This window comes from Diabrotica virgifera, chromosome 6 (genome assembly GCF_917563875.1).
Source record: "Diabrotica virgifera virgifera chromosome 6, PGI_DIABVI_V3a".
NCBI classification, from domain to species: Eukaryota; Metazoa; Arthropoda; class Insecta; order Coleoptera; family Chrysomelidae; genus Diabrotica; species Diabrotica virgifera.
The window spans coordinates 19,537,552-19,558,077 of record NC_065448.1 but is presented as its reverse complement, the minus strand read 5'-3'; the positions used below and the strand labels follow the sequence as shown (position 1 = coordinate 19,558,077).

The window sequence follows — 20,526 nt, the reverse complement described above, 5'->3', positions numbered from 1 at the left end:
TGAAGTTTGTGAGAGAGTAACTAGTGTTCGGATAGGTGTAGGAGAGACAGATAAACTTCATGCGAAATTAGGTTTGCGTAGGACTAAGTGTTAAGTCCTTATTTATTCCCATTAGTGTTACATAAGATAACAGGACAACTACATTCCCTGATTATTAATGATACGGTGTTAGTAGGAAATACTGAAAGGGGTGTAGAACAAAAACTGTAATAGTGTATACAGGGTGTCCAGAAACTCTACCGACAAACGAAGACAGGAGATTCCTCAGATAATTTTAAGACAATTTAACCCAATTCACTTAGTCCGAAGATGCTTGCTAAGGGAGCTAGAGCTCTTTGAATATGGCGTCATGTAATTAATTTTTCGTAAATACCTCCAGAACGCTGTTATTTAGAAAAACAAAAATTGGTATGCGTATTCACTTTCCAGAAATGAATCGATTCCATCCATTGCGAATTTCTAGTACCGGTCATAGGCGTCCGTTTTGGGTAGGGCAACGGTTATTTTATCGCCTAACTTTTTTGTCTTTAATTTTTAAGTCTAATTTTTATTCTAGTACTAAAAGGTACTCTTGCTTTAAGTCAATAGGATACACCGTTTTCTAGAAAAATCGATTTGAAATTTTTTCGTTCTTTGAATTTCAAAAAAAAAGATTAAAACGACACCTGATATGAAAAACATTGTATCTCCACTTACAATGTTTTTCAACTATGGCTTAAATAGCATCTATAAACGATAACCTTCAATTTGGTCTAAGAACTTTTATCCTATCTTATGTAATTATAAAGTTATTTAACAAAATAACCTCATTGTAAGTGCAAATTTTTGATCACTGGGTGGAAAAAACATTGTAACCAATGTTACAATATTAAAATTTTTAATTATTGATGAAACTTTTTTACTAAAACATTGTAACATGGGATACAATGTTTTTCTCGAAACATTTATTGAGTAAGTTTTTATAACTGCATTGTAAGTTGTGATACAAGAAAGCAAGGTAGTGGAATATTACGATGAACAACATTGTAAGTCAATGTAGTCAGTAAGTAAATTCTTTATTATTAACTGCTGAGCATAGTAAGCATGCCTCAAATCGTAAAAACTCACATAAAAATACTAGTTTAGAATTTCAAACAAAAATAATAACACCTATATCATTTACTGCTGAACTAACTTCTACTGATGAAACTCAGATAATCAATGGTCACAGTGGATTGCACGCTCAAGATACATCGACAGTGCAAACTTCTACATGCACCGAAGATACAATTAGATACGTCTGCTAAGAAAAAACAATACCCCAAGAAGAAAAATCTTAGAAGGAAGAGGCAAAGGGATCCTAGTGTTTGAAAAATGAATGTCTTGAAGAAACTGAGGAACTCTGGCCAAGAATTTACTGGCAAAACTAGAAAGTTATCGAAAATTAGAGAACTGGGACCTGGATGTAATGATAAATGTATCAGAAAATGTAAATCGAAATTATCAGAAAATTATAGACTCAATATATTTAATAATTTTTGGGCAATGGCTGATCATGACCAACAAAGCGAATATTTATGTTATCAGACAAAAGAGGAAAGTTGCAAAGCTAAAAGAGTCCAGAAGACACTGGACATATGAATATAATTTGCAGTTGACAGAACACTGACTTCAAGTTTGTAAGAAAACATTTTTGGACACTTTTAACATAACAGATATTATGTGGTTAACTACACTATTCAAAAAAATTGATAGTCATGAAGGCGGAGGCCGTATACCTGGAGATATGCGTGGTCGCCACAAGAACAGGGCAAATGCTGCAGACGAAAGTATTAAAAATTCGATTCGTGCGCATATAAACTCTGTTCCAGCAAAAGAATCCCATTACGTAAGGCAAAGAACAAGTAAGATGTATTTTGATGAGTCTTTAACTTTTCCCAAATTGTATTCACTATATAATGAATGGATGTTAGAGAATCCCAGCTAGCAGTGTTCGTATATATAACGTCAAACAAACGTCAACATTTTGGGAGAAGTTACGTCAAAGGTTACATAAAATTTTACCTAAAATATACGTATAAAAGTCACAGCGATGTTACGTAACAATTTTACGTTATTTCTACGTAACCTTTTTAACGTCACAAAAACGTCACTTTTTAGGAGAATTTTCGGTAGAAATTATTTTTATAAATAGGACTTAAAATTATTGTGTAAATAAAACCACATACATGACGCTGACACATTTATTAAATATTTAAAATAAACATTTATTATATATTTGACTTTTATGTTAGAGAAAAAGACAAAATTATTGATAGCTACTTTATATTACAATACATAAACATACCCTTGAAGTAATCTTCATTCGTAAACTGCATACTTTCATATAAGGACTAGGCTGCTTCCCCATTTTTAGAAGATATTTCCATACATTTCGTTTTTCAACTAAACTGTCATTGAATAGATTTCTATTTTGTTTAGGGAAAGAATGAAACGATAAATTACTATTAGGTACGCTTTATCCAAGAATCACATTGAGGCACACAACAATAATAACTCGATTTTTTTGACATAACTCCCCCACCCACTCTTCTATGCATAACTCCATAACAACATACACGATTTTAATCACGGAAATGTAAGGTTAGGTATTAATGAAAGGTTCGAAATAAATACGCGATGGCGCTGCAATCTCAAACGAGATCTTATACGTGTCTATACCTACCAAAAAGCCACGTGTTAGAGACGAATAAATTCATACGCATTAAAACCTACCAAAGAGCCACGTTTCAGAAACGAATAAATTCATACGTATAATATACGTATTAAAATTTCGTATCAGTAACGTCATTTTTTGATAGATGTTACGTAACAATACAAAAAAACCTAAATTTAACGTTAATGTAACGTTATGTTGCTAGCTGGGATCACCCATGCGATAAACCAGCCACCAAAAGTCAGTACAGAAACATATTCAATACTGAGTTTAATATCGGTTTTTTTGCACCGAAAAAAGATAAGTGTCTTACTTGCAATCTACATAACACTAAAGCAGAGAAAGGCCAAATAGAAAAAGAATATGCTTTACATATTATTGCAAATAAATGTGTTACACGTAAAACCAAAAATCGCGATAAAGATCTAAGACCACTAAGAAAACAGAAACGGTTGTAACTGCTTGCTTTGATTTGCAAAAAATATTAACTACGCTCCAATCAGAGGTATCATTGTTTTATTATAAAAGGAAGTTTAAAGTGTATAACTTAACTATCTTTGATCTTGGATCTGCGGAAGGTTATTGTTATGCATGGGATGAAACCACAGGTAAAAAGGGGCCTAATGAAATAAGCAGTGCGCTATTTGATTTTATTAAGAGAAAAGTTGCTGGTAGAGCATTAGAGTTTAGATTTTATTCAGATTGTTCTGGAGGACAAAATCGAAATCGGATAATATTTTTAATGTATATTTATGCAGCTAAGATCATGAATATTAATATTACACACACGTTTTTTGAGGTGGGCCACTCTCAATCTGAGGGTGATTCAATGCACGCCCTTATTGAGCGAAGAAAAAAGAACCAAGTTGTTTATGTACCACACTAGTGGTATACACTGATAAGGTGTGCTAGTCACAGGAAAACCATACGATTTGAAAGAACTAAGTCAAAATGACATCTTGGACTTTAAATCAATGTTAAAGAAAATACCGATTTGGGATTTAGATATAGATAAACGACAAGTTTTCTGGTCGAAAATACAATACGTAAAAATATATAAAGAACAACCACATATTATATTAGTTTTCAGTACGATCTTATTTCTGATCAATTATCGTTTATAAACAGAATGCAAACCAAAATCGAGCAAAAGGGCTACCAAATCCAGGAATAAAAATATACACGATTTATGGGAAGTACAATTTCATTTAGCATATAATGGGTTACTTCACATAACCACTTCAAAATATAAAGATCTTGTTGCTTTGTGCTCTGGTAAAGCAGTTTTTATTTAAATCTTCCCCACTCTCAACAAACGGAATATTCGGATAATGACTCTGAATAAAAGTTTGCATGGGGTTAATTTTGTTTATTTTTTAATAGAATATAAACTGTTTTATAATTTGTAAATGTTCTAAAATAAACTATTTTTAATGGGAAATAAGCCACAATTTTACCAAAAAAAAAATGATTTTATTAACATTAAATTTATTTTATTAAGATTAAATAAATTATTAGAAGAATTTTTTTACTTAGCAACAACATTTTTGTTTATTTTAGTAGTATTTTGTATTTTGACAACGAAACCCGATTTGGGCTTCGAAACGTTAATAAAATCATTTTGTTGGTAAAATTGTGGCTTATTTCCCATTAAAAATACTTTATTATAAAAATTCCACAAGGAAATAGTTTCAGAGCAACATTGTAAATGTTCATTTTGTAATAAATAAATCTAAAATATATTATTTTATTTACCTACTTCTTGTTAATATGTATGGCGTAAATTCTTAAATACTACTTGTCTGAGCAAAAAAATCACGTTTCAAGTAAAACCAATAAAATAAATTAATTATAATCTCTTTATTTTGATATTTACTGATTAGTTACAATTTATATGCACCTAACCAAAGAAACATACTGTGTTGAAATATCATTGTATGAACCACTTACAATGATTTTCACCTAAAATTCTGAAAAAATTTGCTATTGTAACTCGACCTAAATCAGGACCAGTAATGTTGACAACAATGTGATATGTAAAAGTGAAAAGCTGAGAAAAAGTTATAAAATATGGATTAAGAACATTACAAAAAATATAAAAGCTGACCCAGTAAAAAAATAAAATGTTTTGGAAATTTCTTTAAATCGCTCTCCTGTAAACTAAGCAAAAGTGAGTTACAATGTTTTTCATATCAGGTGTCGAAAAAAACTATTTAGGAAGATGAAAACTGGTACATTTATTTATATTCCAGAGATTAATCGATTTCATTAATGGCGAATTTCTAACACCGGTCATAGACGTCCGTTTTGGGTTGGTCAACAGTTATTTATAGCATAACTTTATTGTCTTCATTTTTAAGTATTTTTGACACTAGATTATTCAATTATGAGAAATTCGAGTACTAAAAGTTACTCTTGCTTTAAGTTGGTAAAATACATCGTTTTTTTTTAAAATATTTTTCAAATTCCCAAAACTAAAAACTTTCAAATCGATTTTTCTAGAAAACGGTGTGTCCTACCTACTTAAAGTAAGAGTACTTTTTAGTACTAGAATACCTCACAATTTAATAATACAGTATCAAAAATGCTTAAAAGTTGAAGACAAAAAAGTTATGCGATAAAATAACCGTTGACCTACCCAAAACGGACGCCTATGACCGGTACTAGAAAAGCGCAATGGATGGAATCGATTCATTTCTGAAAAGTTAATAAGTATTCAAATTTTCGTTTTTCTAAATAGAAGCGTTGTGGAGGTATTTAAGAAAAACTAATTACATGGCGCCATCTTCAAAGAGCTCTAGCTCCCTTAGGAAGCATTTTCGGACTAGAAGAATTGGGTTAAATTATCTGAGGAATCTCTTGTCTTCGTTTGTCGGTATAGTTTCTGGACACCCTGTATAAGCCCTCAAGGAAAATGTTTTAAAACTGAATAAGACAAGAACAGAGTTTTGTAATGTTCATAGAAAGATTGAGTTACAACAAATTAAATGATAACTTTAGATGGTGAAAAGTAATAGCTTAAGTACCTAGGGGTGTTGAGAGAAACAATACAGTGAAACTGAAAGGAAAATTGTATAAAACTGCTGTTAACCGGCTATAATGCACATAATTGAATGTGGGTAACTTAACATTAAGGGCTGAAGTCTAAGGGTTGCACCAATGATGCCAAAATGAGAGAGCAGAGGTTAAAATGATTCAAACCTTATAAAAAAGAATTGTAGTATATTTATCTATATTGCACCTTATTTTTATTTTTCTCTCTACACCTGTGTTGAACAAGATCCAACGTTGTAATGATCATCCAGTTCTTTTTCTTTATTCTATAGTGGTTTCTTAGTTAGTAGTCTATTATTATGTGTCTCTTTAGTGGTCCAAATTTCATTTAATCTGTTCAAACTCTTTAAATATGGCCTGGAACTTATTAGTTAATATTAAAGTAAAGTAAGTTCAGTAGTGCCACTAGTTGTATAAACAAGAGCAACAATATTGCCTTTATATGTTTAAAGTTGATTTCTATACCTATGTAGTTTTTCCTATAGAGCAGCTTTACTTCTTAACTAGTAGAACCGATATTTACCATATTTTATATAAAGTACTTCAATTTGTTTGTTGTTTTGGATGTTAATAGATTAGGAAAAGTCCCTAACCAATTGAAAGTTGTAATTCATCATCAATCAGCTCTTTGCATCCACTGCTGGATATAGGCCTCCTCTATTTCCGTTCACCGTCTTCTGGACAGAAGTAATTATTATTAACAAAATTCTGTTCTAAACATAAGAGGTATCTTTTTCATCATTCACAGCCTGATTTTTCTCCAGTTTATAATTTGACAGTACTTCCATTTCATCAATTTGCTCTAACTGATATTGATACATTAGCGGGGGTACCAAATCTGACAATTTGAGCGAGGCGTAAGGAAAGCGTGAGTCACAAAGTTCTACAAAAAAAAAGCAAATATTTCACTAAATGAATGTCAGATCGAAAAAGTAAAAAATATGTATTCAATATTTTTCAAAAATCTATCGAATGCTACCAAACATGACCCCCACCATTTTTTATTACAGATTTGGATTTCTTACGTAAAAATAAGTAGCTTTTATTCAAGACATTTTTTCGAATTATGGATAGATGGTGCTATAATCGGAAAAATGATTTTTGGAAATGGAAAATTCTCATTAAAATGGAAAATTTAACTTTTTTGGTTTTAGGACCTAATTCTCACAACCACAACCCAATCCGTAACACTTGAATAACTACAAATTTAGGTAAAATATGAAAACCATTTTTAAATTATCTTTATTTATTGTTGAAATACTTATTTACATATAAAAATTAAATACAACTTGACTAACACATACCACCTGAAACAAAAAATAGTTGTTAATTAGATATAATAACAAATTTATAAAATATCACTTACTCATAATTTAAGCTTTTGTGAGTTGGTGTCTAACAATAAGGAATGGTGCACCAAATCCTGAACCAAAGAAAGCAATCATCATAGCTGTTAGCTTGAATCTGTTGTTAATATCAAAGGGAAGGTTCTGAAAATAAATACAATTATTATTAGAAAAATAATATGAGTACTTTTTATTTATTGGTAAAAGTAATTGGTAAAAGTAATACAACAATACTCAAGTTTTGCTGATAATCAAATAGTGATCACACAAGACAAAAATGACTTCAGTTTTATAATGAAAAAACTAAAAGAGGAATACACAGAGGTGGGAAATTGAGTGCTGGAAATGTATAAATTTACATTATATTGATTGTTTTCCACCTTTAGGCATATAGGAGTTTGGCAACTATGCTTTTTCTCATGAGGATCTTTCAGTGCGTCACAGTTTTTCGATTTCTTTCTAATGCATTAAATTGTATGTCACAGAAAAAAACTGAATAATCGAAAATAAAATAATTTGCGAATTATATAATATATCTACGAATATAATCTGAACAATTTATAAGACTATACAAATCAAAGAAAATACCATTTTATAAATGCAATAAACACAATTAATTTGTTTTTTTGCCAAATTGCAAATAAAATGTGACAACTGTCAGATTTAACTAAAATGTCATGTCACTAAAATGTATATTATCACGGACTTACCTTTTTTTCTATCATTTGTGACGCACTGAAAAATGCTCATGAAAGGAAGCATAACACTGTAACAGTGACAGTTTTAGTTGACATATTCCATATGATTAACAATCAATATAATGTAAATTTAAAGTTTTCCACCTTTTGCATTATTTTGCTGGTTATTAGCATGCTCATCACTAGAGAGCGGAATATATGCAAAGTGCATATAGATGCATATATTGCATATTTTCAGACAACAAACACAACATTGCATATTTAAGCTAAACACGATTTATTTTGCATATTTTAAAAATAAATTATATAAAAGTTTAAAATTTTCCTCTCTTAGTTGGAATTTTATAACTTCGATATGAACGAGCTCGTTATTTATCTATCTATCGCTCATCTGGACTTTCCCATTACTACCTGAATTTAACAATTATGGGTGTTCCCAGAAAAATATTATTTTATTAGCGTAGCAAGTCGTAGGTACCTACCTGCTTTTAAGGGTCTAATAATTATTTTGTCAGTTTCCGGCCAACATTTGTTTAAAGTAAACGTTGTATCGTATTTAGTGTTTTTGAAGTGATTGGTATATATTAAATTTAAATATGTCTACCATTCAAAAAAGTGCTTGGATAAAATGTTTTCCCGAGTTAAAGCTAAGTGGAGACAAAGTATTTTGCAAGGCCTGTTCCAAAATCGTAAGTTACATTCATTTTCACATTTCATTTTTTAAATGAGGAACTGACAAACAAAAGCATCATGTCCCACAAAAGAAATTTTTCTGGAAAGAGTGTTTTTATTCGACAAATTCGCTTTTCCTTCTATAAAGACGGACATAGAGAGAAGCATCAAAATACAAAAATCCATCAAATTGTAGACAATTCCGCTTTTGTTCTTCAGCTTAAGTAACATACTTTGTTCTTTAAGTAACGTACAAATTGCTAAAGAACTTATGTTCATAAAAGTTAATTTTAGTTTTTTACCAGATCTAATAAAGTCATTAGAACAAAGGAATTTACAATTAAGTGATTCGGTTAATCTTGTTAACACTTTTTCTGCTCATTGTCAAAAAATTCCTGGAAATACAGGGATTACAATTAGAAATAAATTAAAAAATGTTTTAGAAAAAAATGAGGGCTTCGATTGTTTGAGGAAAGTTGTACGTATTTTTGAAGGCAACTTTTCTGAAGATCTTACGACTTAATATATTGTTTTATTTTTGAGTATTTTTAATATGCATTTGCATATTTAGACAAATTTAGAAAAAATACCTGCATATTTGTAGTAAAAGTAATGCATATACACACACCGGCAAAATTAACCGAACACATTAAAAATGGGACATGTTTGATGTCTCGTATTTCATAAACCAGTGGTCGGATTTGAGTGATTCTTTTAGTATATTATAGCCTTATTATTTAAGAATATCGGTGTAGTAATATTGTTGCTAAACAGGTAAATGTCATTTTATACCGGGTGTAACAAACATACTGTGTTTTTTTCTTAAAGTTCGGAACACCCTGTGGAATATTCCAGCATATATAAAATATTAAAATTAAAACTCGATTGTAGAATTATGCTTTCTTAACATTTTCTTTTTTGATTCATTTGCTTATGTTGGAAAATAAAAAAGTTATGTGCTTTAACAACAAGCCATGTTTTTTTATCAATAAATATTCATAGTAGGGGAGAAAAGTATGCTAAATTTGCAATTACTCGAGCGTTCTTGTGACCTGGAGTGGATTGTGAAGAGTGGGTGCTACAACCAAAAAACGTTAAGTTAAGTTTTCCATAAAGTGTGGGACTCTCTATTTTTCAATTTAATTTTCCATTTCCACCAATCGTTTTTTCCGATTATAGCGCTATTTATCCATAATAGGAAAAAATGTTGCGAATAAAAGTTGCTTATTTTTACGTCAAGGAACCAAATCTGCAATAAAAATTGGGGAATCCTATTTAATATTTTAATGTAGCCCACACCCCACCTCCGTGGGGGGTCGTGTTTGGTGCCATTTGGTAGATTTTTGAAAAATATTGAATAGGTGTATTTTGCAGTTTTACTATCTGATGTTCATTTCGCAAAATATCGCAGGGTTCATATTTATAATTTTTAATCTACCCCACACCCCTCTCCGTGGGGTGTCACGAGCCCCCACGGAGGTGGGGTGGGGATTTAATTTAAAATCTTAAATAGGAGCCCCCAATTTTTATTACAGATTTGAATTCTTTACGTAAAAATAAGCAACTTTTATTCGACATATTTTTTCGAATTATGGATAGATAGCGCTATAATCGGACAAAAATGATTGTTTCAAATGGAAAATTAAATTAAAAAATGAAAAGTTCCCCACTTTATGGAAGAACCTTTTTCTGATTTTAGCACATACTCTTCACAATCCAATAGGTTCCCATAACGCTCGAGTAACTGCAAATTTAGTATACTTTCCTCCCCTACTATGAGGATTTATTGATGAAAAACATGGATAGTTGTTAACGCACATAACTTTTTTATTATCTCACATAAGTAAATGAATCGAAAAGGAAAATGTTAAACAAGCCTAAGTCTACAATCGAGTATTAATTCTAATATTTTACATATGCTAGAATATTCCACAGGGTGTTCCAAACTTTAAGAAAAAAACACAGTATGATTGGTACACCCGGTATAAAATGGTATTTACCTGTCTAGCAACAATATTATTACAAAGATATTCTTAAATAATAAGGCTATAAGATACTAAAAGAATCACACAAATCGGACCACTGGTTTATGAAATACGAGACATCAAACATGTCCCATTTTTAATGTGTTCAGCTAATTTTGCCGGTGTGTGTATATGCGCATATTTTGGTAATGTTGTGTTGCATATACTCCGCTCTCTACTCATCACTGTATATACAGCAATACAGTATTATTGGGCTATTAAAGTGATTCCTATTGATGCTTTTTTGCATTTGACTTCCAAACATGTTGAAAAAGAGATAGAAAATTTGCATTATCACGTTGAGCGCCCCATGAATCATATACGATTCACACTTATTTTACTTACAGGGCCATGTGAATCACACTTGCTTTGCAGTGACTGCTATACTGTATGGACCACAGATAAGTCGGCCCAGAGAGCTGTAATATTATATACATTGCAGCGTTTAACGTGTAAAGTGTGCTTTATGCTAGATTACACACAACATTATGATACAGCATGGTGATCTCAACACAGGAAACTAAATCGATAGTGATATTAGCACAACCGAGACGATGTAAACTGGTCATAGGTAAATATAAGTGATGGAAACAAAATAATAAAACAAATGGTGGAAACAGGATACTTGGGAATAAAACTGTCAAGCTACAGAAAAGTGCAAGAAGTACAAAAACTAGTGAATATGGCGAACAGAGCAACAGGATGTCTCAAAAACACAATGTGGAGAAACAAATACCTCACAACGAAAATGAAAACCAGGCTATATAAATCAACAATAAGACCAATAATGACGTACACAGTGAAAACAAAAGCAGATATGGCGAAAGCACAAAGACTGCTAGAAACAGTAAAAACGAAAGTCTTACGAAAAATAACAAACTAAACTCTCAAAGACAGAGTAAGAAGTGAGGAAATATGAAAAGATGTGGTATAGATAGGGTTACCATAATTTATTACGGCCAAATGCGGACAGGGATAATCCAAGGGGTTGTAGAAAATGTAAAATGTGAATTTGACTGTTTTGCTACCTCTACATAGTCTACATTGTACATACCTATATGCGAAATGCATATGGCACAATTAAATGTTGCTTTCAGAAAATGCTTCAAATAGTTCTTTCCATTTGTCATGAGTGTTTGGGGTTGCTTATTTAGGTAGTAAAGTTGATTTACTACCATAAAGAATGAAATTTCCCACCGTTGGGCCAAGTGTTTTACATTTTTTTAGTAAATAAAAAAATCCGGACATTTCTCATGTCCGGACGCCAATCCGGACATGTCTTTCAAATCCGGACGTATGGTAACAGAGGTAATAGAGGAAATAAACAGGTGGACCAAATGAAGAAAAATACGATGGAATTAACACAAAGAAAGAATGGCAGAAAATATAATAGTATGAATAGCAAGAGACAAATCGCCAAATGAAAGAAGATCATTGGGACGCCCGAGGAAAAGCTGGTCAGACATCTATTGAGGCAAAAAAACTGAAGTAAAACAGGCATAAGCCTATTTATAAAGTAGGAAGAACATTATGATAATGACGATAATGTTATGTATCATAAATCGGCTACCTGTATTCATCATTATGTCTATGCTTAGCTCTATAATAAAATATGAAAATTCCCCAACAAAAATTGGACAGGAATCTATTTTTTCAAAACCACATATCCTTCTTTTTTAATCATACAGTCTTAAAGAGGGTTTAAAGTTGATAAAAATATATAAGGGTTGGTTATAAGGAATTATGTAACAACAGGAAAAATACTTACAACTCCAGGTACACCACCGTGATCGTGGGAAGCTCTGACAATGGCGTTTCTGACCATTTGTCTTACTAGCAAATTGCTCTTTCCAATCATTTTTTTTATGGAAAATTTATTTAGTTCAAAAAAATTACTGCAATGACTAACCTCAAAGAAAGTTCTTGCAAATGGCTGATTATTTGGGAGTGCGCAGGCGCAGAGTTAGACTTGTCGCCCAACAAGAGTGCCAAATTATAAATCTATGGTGCCAACCATTAAAAATGAAATTGCAGACTTTTTTAAGTTCCAGATCTGTATTTTATTATTATAATAGTTAAAAATTATAAAAAGTTAAAAGAAAATAGGTAATAGTTGCAGGTACATTTAGTTGTAGTTTAGAATGAAAAGTAATCAATGTAAAAAAATTGATCCTGCTACATAGGCAAAACATTATTCAGCTGTTATCTTTGTCTATCTCAGGCAATCTTTGGTAGCCAATTGTTTTTAGGCATTTTTAGGCACAAGGACAATAAAGAAGCGAAGCAAATATTGCTCAAAAATCCACAATTTCCAATCAATGGTCAAAATAACAACGACAGAAACTCAAAGAAGATTTAAAAAGTTAACTCATAAAGCACCAAATACAGGTCGGTTAATTATTGATAAAAATGTTTAAATATAACAATATGTATTAATTAAAAAATAGAATTTTGGAATTTTTATCAAACCTTTCTCACCTTATCTATGCATAATATAAATGAATGCAATTTGTGGAAGCCAAAAAGCAGTTCCAAAGAACAAAATAAATATTTTGTTCATTTTTCTGGGATTACCAATTGCTTTTCCTCCAGGAATGGCCTAAAATCATAATTTTTAAAACCACATTTTAAAATTTGAATTTCGAACCTACATCTTGTGGATGGCCTCCCTCTGTTGGTTTGCGAAGATAAACATTTCTGGAAGGTACCTTCAAATTCTTGGGCAATAGTGAATACCTGATAAGGAATTTTGTTGTTTGCATTTTGATAATTTATTGTGAAAGTTTTAGAACGGTTTTAGTTATGTCAAATGTAGCTAGTTGTTATATTAGAAAACAATTGATTATGACAATCCTTAGTTTACTCTTATCACAATTAACATAGGCGGGTCTCAAATTTTTTAGACTAGGGTCGAAGCCTTTGAAAAGGGTAAAAAAAAAATGGTAACAAAACCCTTCGACTATAACTATTAGTTTATTAAACAATCTAACAGAAATAATATCTAAAAAAACAACAAGAAATCTATAATAATAGAAGAAGACAACAAATAATCCAACCCTGATGAAGTTGAGTAAGATAAAGTTAAAATAAATAAAATAAAATATAAATTCAAAAATAGATATTTACAATTATAATAATAGTAATTACTCCGACGCCCCTACAGGAGCGTCATTTGAAATTTTGTTTGGGGGGGGGGGGGGCAAGCACTATATATACAATACATTATATATGATGTTATGATGAATATTGATGTATTTTTTGTAAATTTCAGTCATTTTTTAGGGCCAGGGGGGGGGGAATGCCCCCCTGTACGCCCAAATGACGCCCCTGCGCCCCTAAGGAGCATAAGGAGTTTCGAGAAAGAAGAATAATAGTAATTCAATATAAAATAAATAAATAAAAATAATAATTCAATAAATAATTTATTAAATTAAAAAAAAAGACTCTCTTCTGAAAATAGAGTTCTGTCTTTATAACTTAGAAGGGAGTTGATGGTACCAAAAATATTTTAACAAATGTATATTGTTTATTTAAATTTGTTAAATGTATTTGTTAAATGTAATTAATATATTATGGCAAATTAGTTAATAAATTGTAAAAATAGATTTAGTAGTTTAGTAAAAAATGTAAAAATATAAAAAATAACTGTAATCCCATCAGGAAAAAACGACCTGGATTAGTCACTAGAGGCCAGGTCATATGTATAAACAATAAATAAATAAATAAATAAATAAATAAATATAACTACAGTCGAACCCGCTTATTAGAATCCCTGTTATAGGAATATCCCGGTTTATGGAATATAAATTCAAGTTCCCGAAACATTTACATTTACTCCTTAATAAATTTATCTGTTTATTGGAATAGGATCTAACTAGATAATACCGCTTATTAGCATATTTTGCAGGTCAAAGAATATTTTTTTTTACAATTTACTAAAAATTTAAATTATGTTTGGTATTATGGTTTGTCGTCAACGGCCGGTAGTGCTGGATTAGATATTATTAGGGTAATAAATATTTATTACTTTGTTAGGAATACCAATTCGATCTTTAGCATAGCCGACAAATGCATGGGTCATAAAATAATTTTTATTTGTCTACACAAAGGCACTGTTGCCTGTTATAAAATTGTTAGAAGCAGTTTAGTTAGAATTCACTCAGACAGTACCTACTTGTTTGCAAGATGGAATTATGGCTTTGTTAAATTCGAAAAGAAGAGAAAAGAACAAGAATGTAACAATCCATTTCTTGACGCCAATAAAACTTCTATTCAACCAATGGATTAAGGATGACCACACGGATTAACAACGAAAAAGCTATAATTACCAATAATTTCTCAAGAAAAAAAAGTAATTTTGTTATATAGGTATGCATTTTAATAAGAAAATATTTACATATCTACATATTGCATACATTTCATATTAATTATATAATGTATTCATTCACATACATGTAATGTAATTTGGTATTTAACACATACATAGATAAGTACTAGTTACACTACTGTATTATTGACGTAAAAAGACCTAAAACCATTTACATACACTGAATATGTAGGTACATATAATATGATATACATATTGGCATAGTATGTAATAAAACTACATATTGGCATAGTATGTAAAACTACACATTGGCACAGTATGTAAATAATATTATTACGTATATTCGGTAACACTTATTTCGACTAGCCACCAATGATCGGTTATTAGAATATCCCGGCTATAAGAATATTTTTGCCTTGCACAAAGGCTATTCCAATAAGCGGGTTCGACTGTATTAGTTTTCCCAATTATCACATTATTCATTCAATGGAGAAGGAATTCCATTATTTGGCCCTAATTGTGACATATGTTTATAAACTTACTGTAGTAATTCCTTAATATAGTTCAATTCTTCACGAAGATTTAGTACCTAGTACAAGATAAGCTAGAAGATTGTAACTCTTGTAAAATTTATACCGATGGATCAAAATCGTTTGCTGTCTCTGGCTGGGCCATTTAGGTACACAGACAATATTCAGGAATAATTTCATTACAAATTAAAATCAGATTGCTCAATATTCACAGTTGAATTGGTTTTCAAAGGCGTTGAAATTCAAGGCGTTGGTTGCTTGGATTGGATATTTAATAGCAAATTATATTTCGAAAGGTATATAATTTTACCCATCTCTCAGTCCATCCTTCTCCCATTTAGATACTTCTCTAAACACATATACCAACAGACAACATAATATAGCACTACATAGGTATACAAAAAAACAAGAAGTTTTGCAAAAGACTTTCAAAAGAAACAGAACTGAATAATGAAATTATGATACGAAAATACAATACCTCGGCGACGTGATGAGAAGAACAAAATATCAACTTCTGCAGAATATAATACAGGGAAGGATTTTAGGATATAGTACCTAGCGTTGAAATGCGACGAATGTCATGGCTGGTCAATCTCAGAGAGTGGTTTATTTGCTCGTCTAACCAGCTTTTTAGAGTAACGTATTCCGTGAGGTACATGGATGCGTGTTGTCGCCAATTCTTTTTAATGCCAACTCGGAAGAGATCTTGAAAAAAGCTCTTGAGTGTGAAACAGCTGGAATAAAATAAATGGATTAACAACATTAGATATGCGGATGACACTATCATTCTAGTCGAAAATATTGAGGATCTTCAGAGGCTGGTGACCAGAATAGCTGAGTTTGGACAAGAATACGGTCTAACAATGAACGTCAAGAAGACAAAATTGATGAGAATATCGAAAACTCAAAGAAATAACGAGAATCTCTTCATAAACGGAACCAATGTCGAACGAGTAGACCAATATGCTTATCTCGGAACAATGATTAGGTAACTCCACAGATTACTTCCAGGAAATCAAAATCAGGATAGAAAAGGCTAGAGCAAATTTTAACACAATGAAAAAATGCTCTGCACAAGAGATTTGACGTTGGAAGTAAAAGTTAGGTTGGCTAGGTGCTACGTTTTCTCGATTCTGTTTTATGGAATGGCAGCTTGGACCTTAAATGCAGCATCAATAGAAAAACCATGAATAAAATCACTCCAGCTGTGGTTGTACAGAAGAATTTTGAAAATATCGTGGACCTAACACGTCACAAACAAAGAGGTTCTGAGAAAGATGAATGAAGAAATGGAAATCTTAAATACCATCAAAACAAGAAAATTAGAATATCTCGGACATATTACACGTGGAGAGAGATACAACTTGCTCCAACCCAGGCAACCAAATAACGTTTACAAAACGTTGAAAAGACGTCACAATTATCACCAAGCCACGTCAGTTTATCACGTTTTTTCGACGTCGAAAGTCACGTGAATTTGTATCACCAAAATTGACGTCATTTTTATCATGTTTTAACCTACGTGATTTCAAAAACGTAGTTTTTATGTCGTTTTTTAGATTATTTTTCATTTTATGGTTTTAAAAATATACAATAAATATTCGTATGGGCATTGTTGGTATTGCAATTTTTCATTTAACTGTTTTAAATTTAGTCCATACGCTAAGAGTAAAACCAAATGGAAGACTCTCTAAAATGTATAGAATTATAATACTCTCAATGCAACATAGGTATATAGAATTTTCACTTTTTATATATACTTAGTGTATCAAAACTGAAACAACATGTAAACTGATACCTAAATAATTTATTAACAAATTAATTTAATTAAACTCAATAACACATAATTAGTTCATTAACAGAAAATAAACACCAAAACAAATTAAAACCAACCTCAAACTCTCAGTTTTCATCAAGAAGAACTTTTGCATTAAACTAACTCACTTGAGAAAAACGAATAAAAATCTCTTAATTAACACGTTTCTTCAACTAAATATCTAAATGAAAAGCCTTATTTTACCACACAAAGCATGTAAACAATAAAAAAAAATTCTTATGAAAATTGTTTGGAGTCATAAGCATTACCTAACTCTTTAAGCTCCTCCCAATTTTGTGACGTCAGACTTAGGCTATCTGAAATGAAAACGTGTTTTTAAACGTATTTTAACGTCATTAACCTTACGTATTTAAAATCACCTACAAAAGACGTTTCTACGACGTAATGTTCAAACACGTGTGTATATGTTCAACCAAAAGCTGACGTTTTCCCGACGTTATTGACGTCACTTGGTTGCCTGGGAATTGATTACGCAGGGAAAGATTCAAGGAAAAAGAAGCTTAGGGAGACTCAGAATATCGTGGCTGCGTAACCTGAGAGAATGGGACAGATATACATCAAATGAACTTTTCAGAGCATCCGTCTCTAAAGTCCGAATAGCTATGATGATTGTTGACCTCCGTCATGGAGATGACACTTGAAGAAGAAGTAAACATGCAGAGTTCGCCAACCTTCGAGAGGAGACGGGACCTTAAGAAGAAGAAGATCAATTGATATTAAAATGAGGGAGAGACTTAAAGTACGTTCGGTGGTGAAATGATAATCACCCAATGAAGAATCGCTGAATTATAGGTTTCTAGAAGAAGTGACGGATAAAGACCTAAGAAACCCGGTCAAAAATAGTAATAGGGGAGGAAAGTATGCTAAATGTGCAGTCACTCGAGCGCTTTGGGGACCTATTGGGTTGTGAAGAGTAGGTTCTAAAACCAAAAAAAGTCAAGTAAAGTTTTCCATTTTAGTCGAGACTTTTCATTTTTAATTTAATTTTTTATTTCCAATAATCGTTTTTTCCGATTATAGCGCATTCGCCTTTTTATTGTGAAACTTTGTGACTCACTCATTTCCTTACGCCCCGCCCGAATCGTCAGATTTTTGAAATATACACTGTTTTGCATGTACTTAACTTACCTTATCTTAATCTGACGATTTTGAGTTTTTCTCAGGATATACCTTTTTTTTCGCCCCCCCCCCCTTAACAAACTCCCCTGTGTTTAGAGCCAATATATGGTAGAGGTATTTACATCTACACACAGGGTACCAGGGTTCTCCCCATATGATAATCTGACGCGCTCGAGTTACTGCAAAAATCCCCGCTTGGGCTCCCCTACCATAGTAACACATGACTTACTCTAAACCTGTATTTTCTAAATTTAAAGTATATTTTTTTAAACGACAGAAAAATTACTTTACTTATAACCATTGCTCCGGATCTCAAAATTTACTGAACTACAGAATAAATTACTTCACTCCCAACTTAAAATAGTGGCTACTACGACGCTGGGTACTAAGGTCAGAAGATTAGTAAATAATGGTATCGTATAATTTTACTACGGTTATTATAACATTTTTAATTGTGTTTGTATCGAGTGAAGATGTTTTCTAAACCAAAATTAGTTTTGAAACACTTTATCCTAACCAAAAATGTTTGTAAATCGTCGACAAATGTGTTAAAAACAAACGTAGATGTCCATTCTCAACAGTTCACGGTAGGTTTTATTTGAAAATTGAATAAATTGATTCAATTAACAAGTTTTTATACTAGCAGCCTTGAAATAATCAAAAACATTAGTGTAATGAGAATTGCATTAGGTAAGAATCAGTGGCGTTATTTTAAGTTTAAATCCAGGGATATCTTAAATAAAAAAATAATCAACTTCAAACGTGAAGTAAAAACTCCCTTGTGTAATTGGCATAAAATTAATTAAGAATTAAAAATTCTAAAAAATCCAAAAGGATTACATTGATTGTCAGAACGTTTTCGGATTCATCAGTCCATCTTCAGTGAACTCATTGTCCTTGCTATATAGCCACAAAACCAAACAGTGGTTGAATTAAATGTTCAATCTACATTATAAATATATGAAAATAATGCGACTAACATTATTAAATGTCTACTTTGGACCAAGTTAGATTTGGCAGACTAACGTGGTCCAAAATAGATGTTTAATAATGTTAAAGTAGATTACTCACATGTTTCTGGAAGGAATCCATTGTCATCGACTTTAAGTCGCATTATTTTCACATATTTATAATGTAGATTGAACATTTAATCCAACCACTGTTTGGTTTTGTGGCTATACAGGGTGTAACAAAATTACAGGCCATACATTAAATCACATCTTCTGGTTACAGAAATAGTTTGATTGAACCTAACTTACCTTAGTACAAATGTGCACACAAAAAAAGTTATAGCCCCTTAAAGTTACAAAATAAAAATCGATTTTTTCCAATATATTGAAAACTATTAGAGATTTTTTTTTTGAAGATGGACATGTGGCATCACTATGTCAAGAACATCTGTAAAAAAAATAAAAGTGAAATTTGTGCACCCCATTAAAATTTTATGGGGTTTTTGTTCCCCTAAACCCCCCCCCCCCCAAATATTTGTGTTTGCTCAATTAAATTTTTATTGTGATCCATTAGTTGAACAAAGTATTTTTAAAACTTTTTTGTCTCTTTATAATTTTTCGATAAGTCAGTTTTTATCGAGATATTTTGAACATTTGGAAAATCCAACACAAATCTTTACATTCATGGTAAGTAAGATTATACGTCTGGATCCCGCGTATGAAAAAAAAGTTGATTAATAGCAAGCTGAAAATTTTTTAATAGCTTAAGGGTGTCTAGTCGGACAAACTTTGATGTATGGGGACACTGGAACAGGGGAAGTTTTAATTGTGGAACAGGTTAAAAATTTGGAACGTCAGACTACAAAAACGTCCCATGTAGTTTGTCGGACAAAACTTCCAATTAATTTGTTACCCTTTCATTAAACTGTCCTGCAAAAATCAGACTGCTATTTACCACCAACTGGGCATTTTAATGAATGGAACAAGTAGAACATGTCAAATGACAGGTGACAAATAGCAGTCTGATTTTTGCATGAGAGTTTAATGAAGGGTAACAAATCAATTGAAAGTTCTGTCCGACAAAATACATGGGACGTTTTCGTGGTCTGACGTTTCAAATTTTTAACCTGTTCCACAATTAAAACTTCCCCTGTTCCAGTGTTCCCATATATCAAAGTTTGTCCGACTAGACACCCTTAAGCTATTGACATATTTTCAGCTTGCTATTAATCAACTTTTTTTTTCATACGCGGGATCCAGACCTATTAGAGACC

At 31.6% G+C, this 20,526-nt stretch overlaps 2 protein-coding genes and 1 long non-coding RNA gene across 3 annotated transcripts in view; 2 read left to right on the top strand and 1 right to left on the bottom strand.

Annotated features, from left to right (window-relative positions):
• Positions 1-6,975: 6,975 nt before the first annotated feature.
• Positions 6,976-12,456, bottom strand: LOC114330320 (cytochrome c oxidase subunit 7C, mitochondrial). Its single transcript, XM_050654419.1, has 3 exons — positions 12,258-12,456; positions 7,116-7,239; positions 6,976-7,056 (listed from the first exon to the last, which is right to left on the bottom strand). The coding sequence occupies exons 1-2, from the start codon at positions 12,345-12,347 to the stop codon at positions 7,123-7,125; spliced, it is 207 nt and encodes a 68-aa protein (XP_050510376.1). The 5' UTR covers positions 12,348-12,456; the 3' UTR covers positions 6,976-7,056; positions 7,116-7,122.
• A 139-nt stretch (positions 12,457-12,595) lies between these two features.
• LOC126887085 (uncharacterized) lies at positions 12,596-15,284 on the top strand. Its single transcript, XR_007698954.1, has 2 exons — positions 12,596-12,877; positions 13,761-15,284. It is a non-coding gene; the product is annotated as an uncharacterized LOC126887085 (long non-coding RNA).
• A 3,419-nt stretch (positions 15,285-18,703) lies between these two features.
• Positions 18,704-20,526, top strand: part of LOC114330322 (probable methylcrotonoyl-CoA carboxylase beta chain, mitochondrial) — a 31,673-nt gene continuing 29,850 nt past the window's right edge. Inside the window, exon 1 of the mRNA XM_028279644.2 lies at positions 18,704-18,889. Within this exon, the coding sequence (XP_028135445.2) occupies positions 18,776-18,889 (114 nt within the window). The 5' untranslated portion in view covers positions 18,704-18,775. The remainder of the gene's footprint in view (positions 18,890-20,526) is intronic.

What these genes read in the sequence shown, in the direction of transcription:
- LOC114330320 (XM_050654419.1), bottom strand. Translation starts at nt 12,347, where the DNA reads ATGATTGGAAAGAGCAATTTGCTAGTAAGACAAATGGTCAGAAACGCC. An exon ending in ACGGTGGTGTACCTGGAGTT is followed by an intron (nt 7,240 to 12,257) that starts GTAAGTATTTTT and finishes ATTTATTTTCAG; the next exon opens with AACCTTCCCTTTGATATTAA.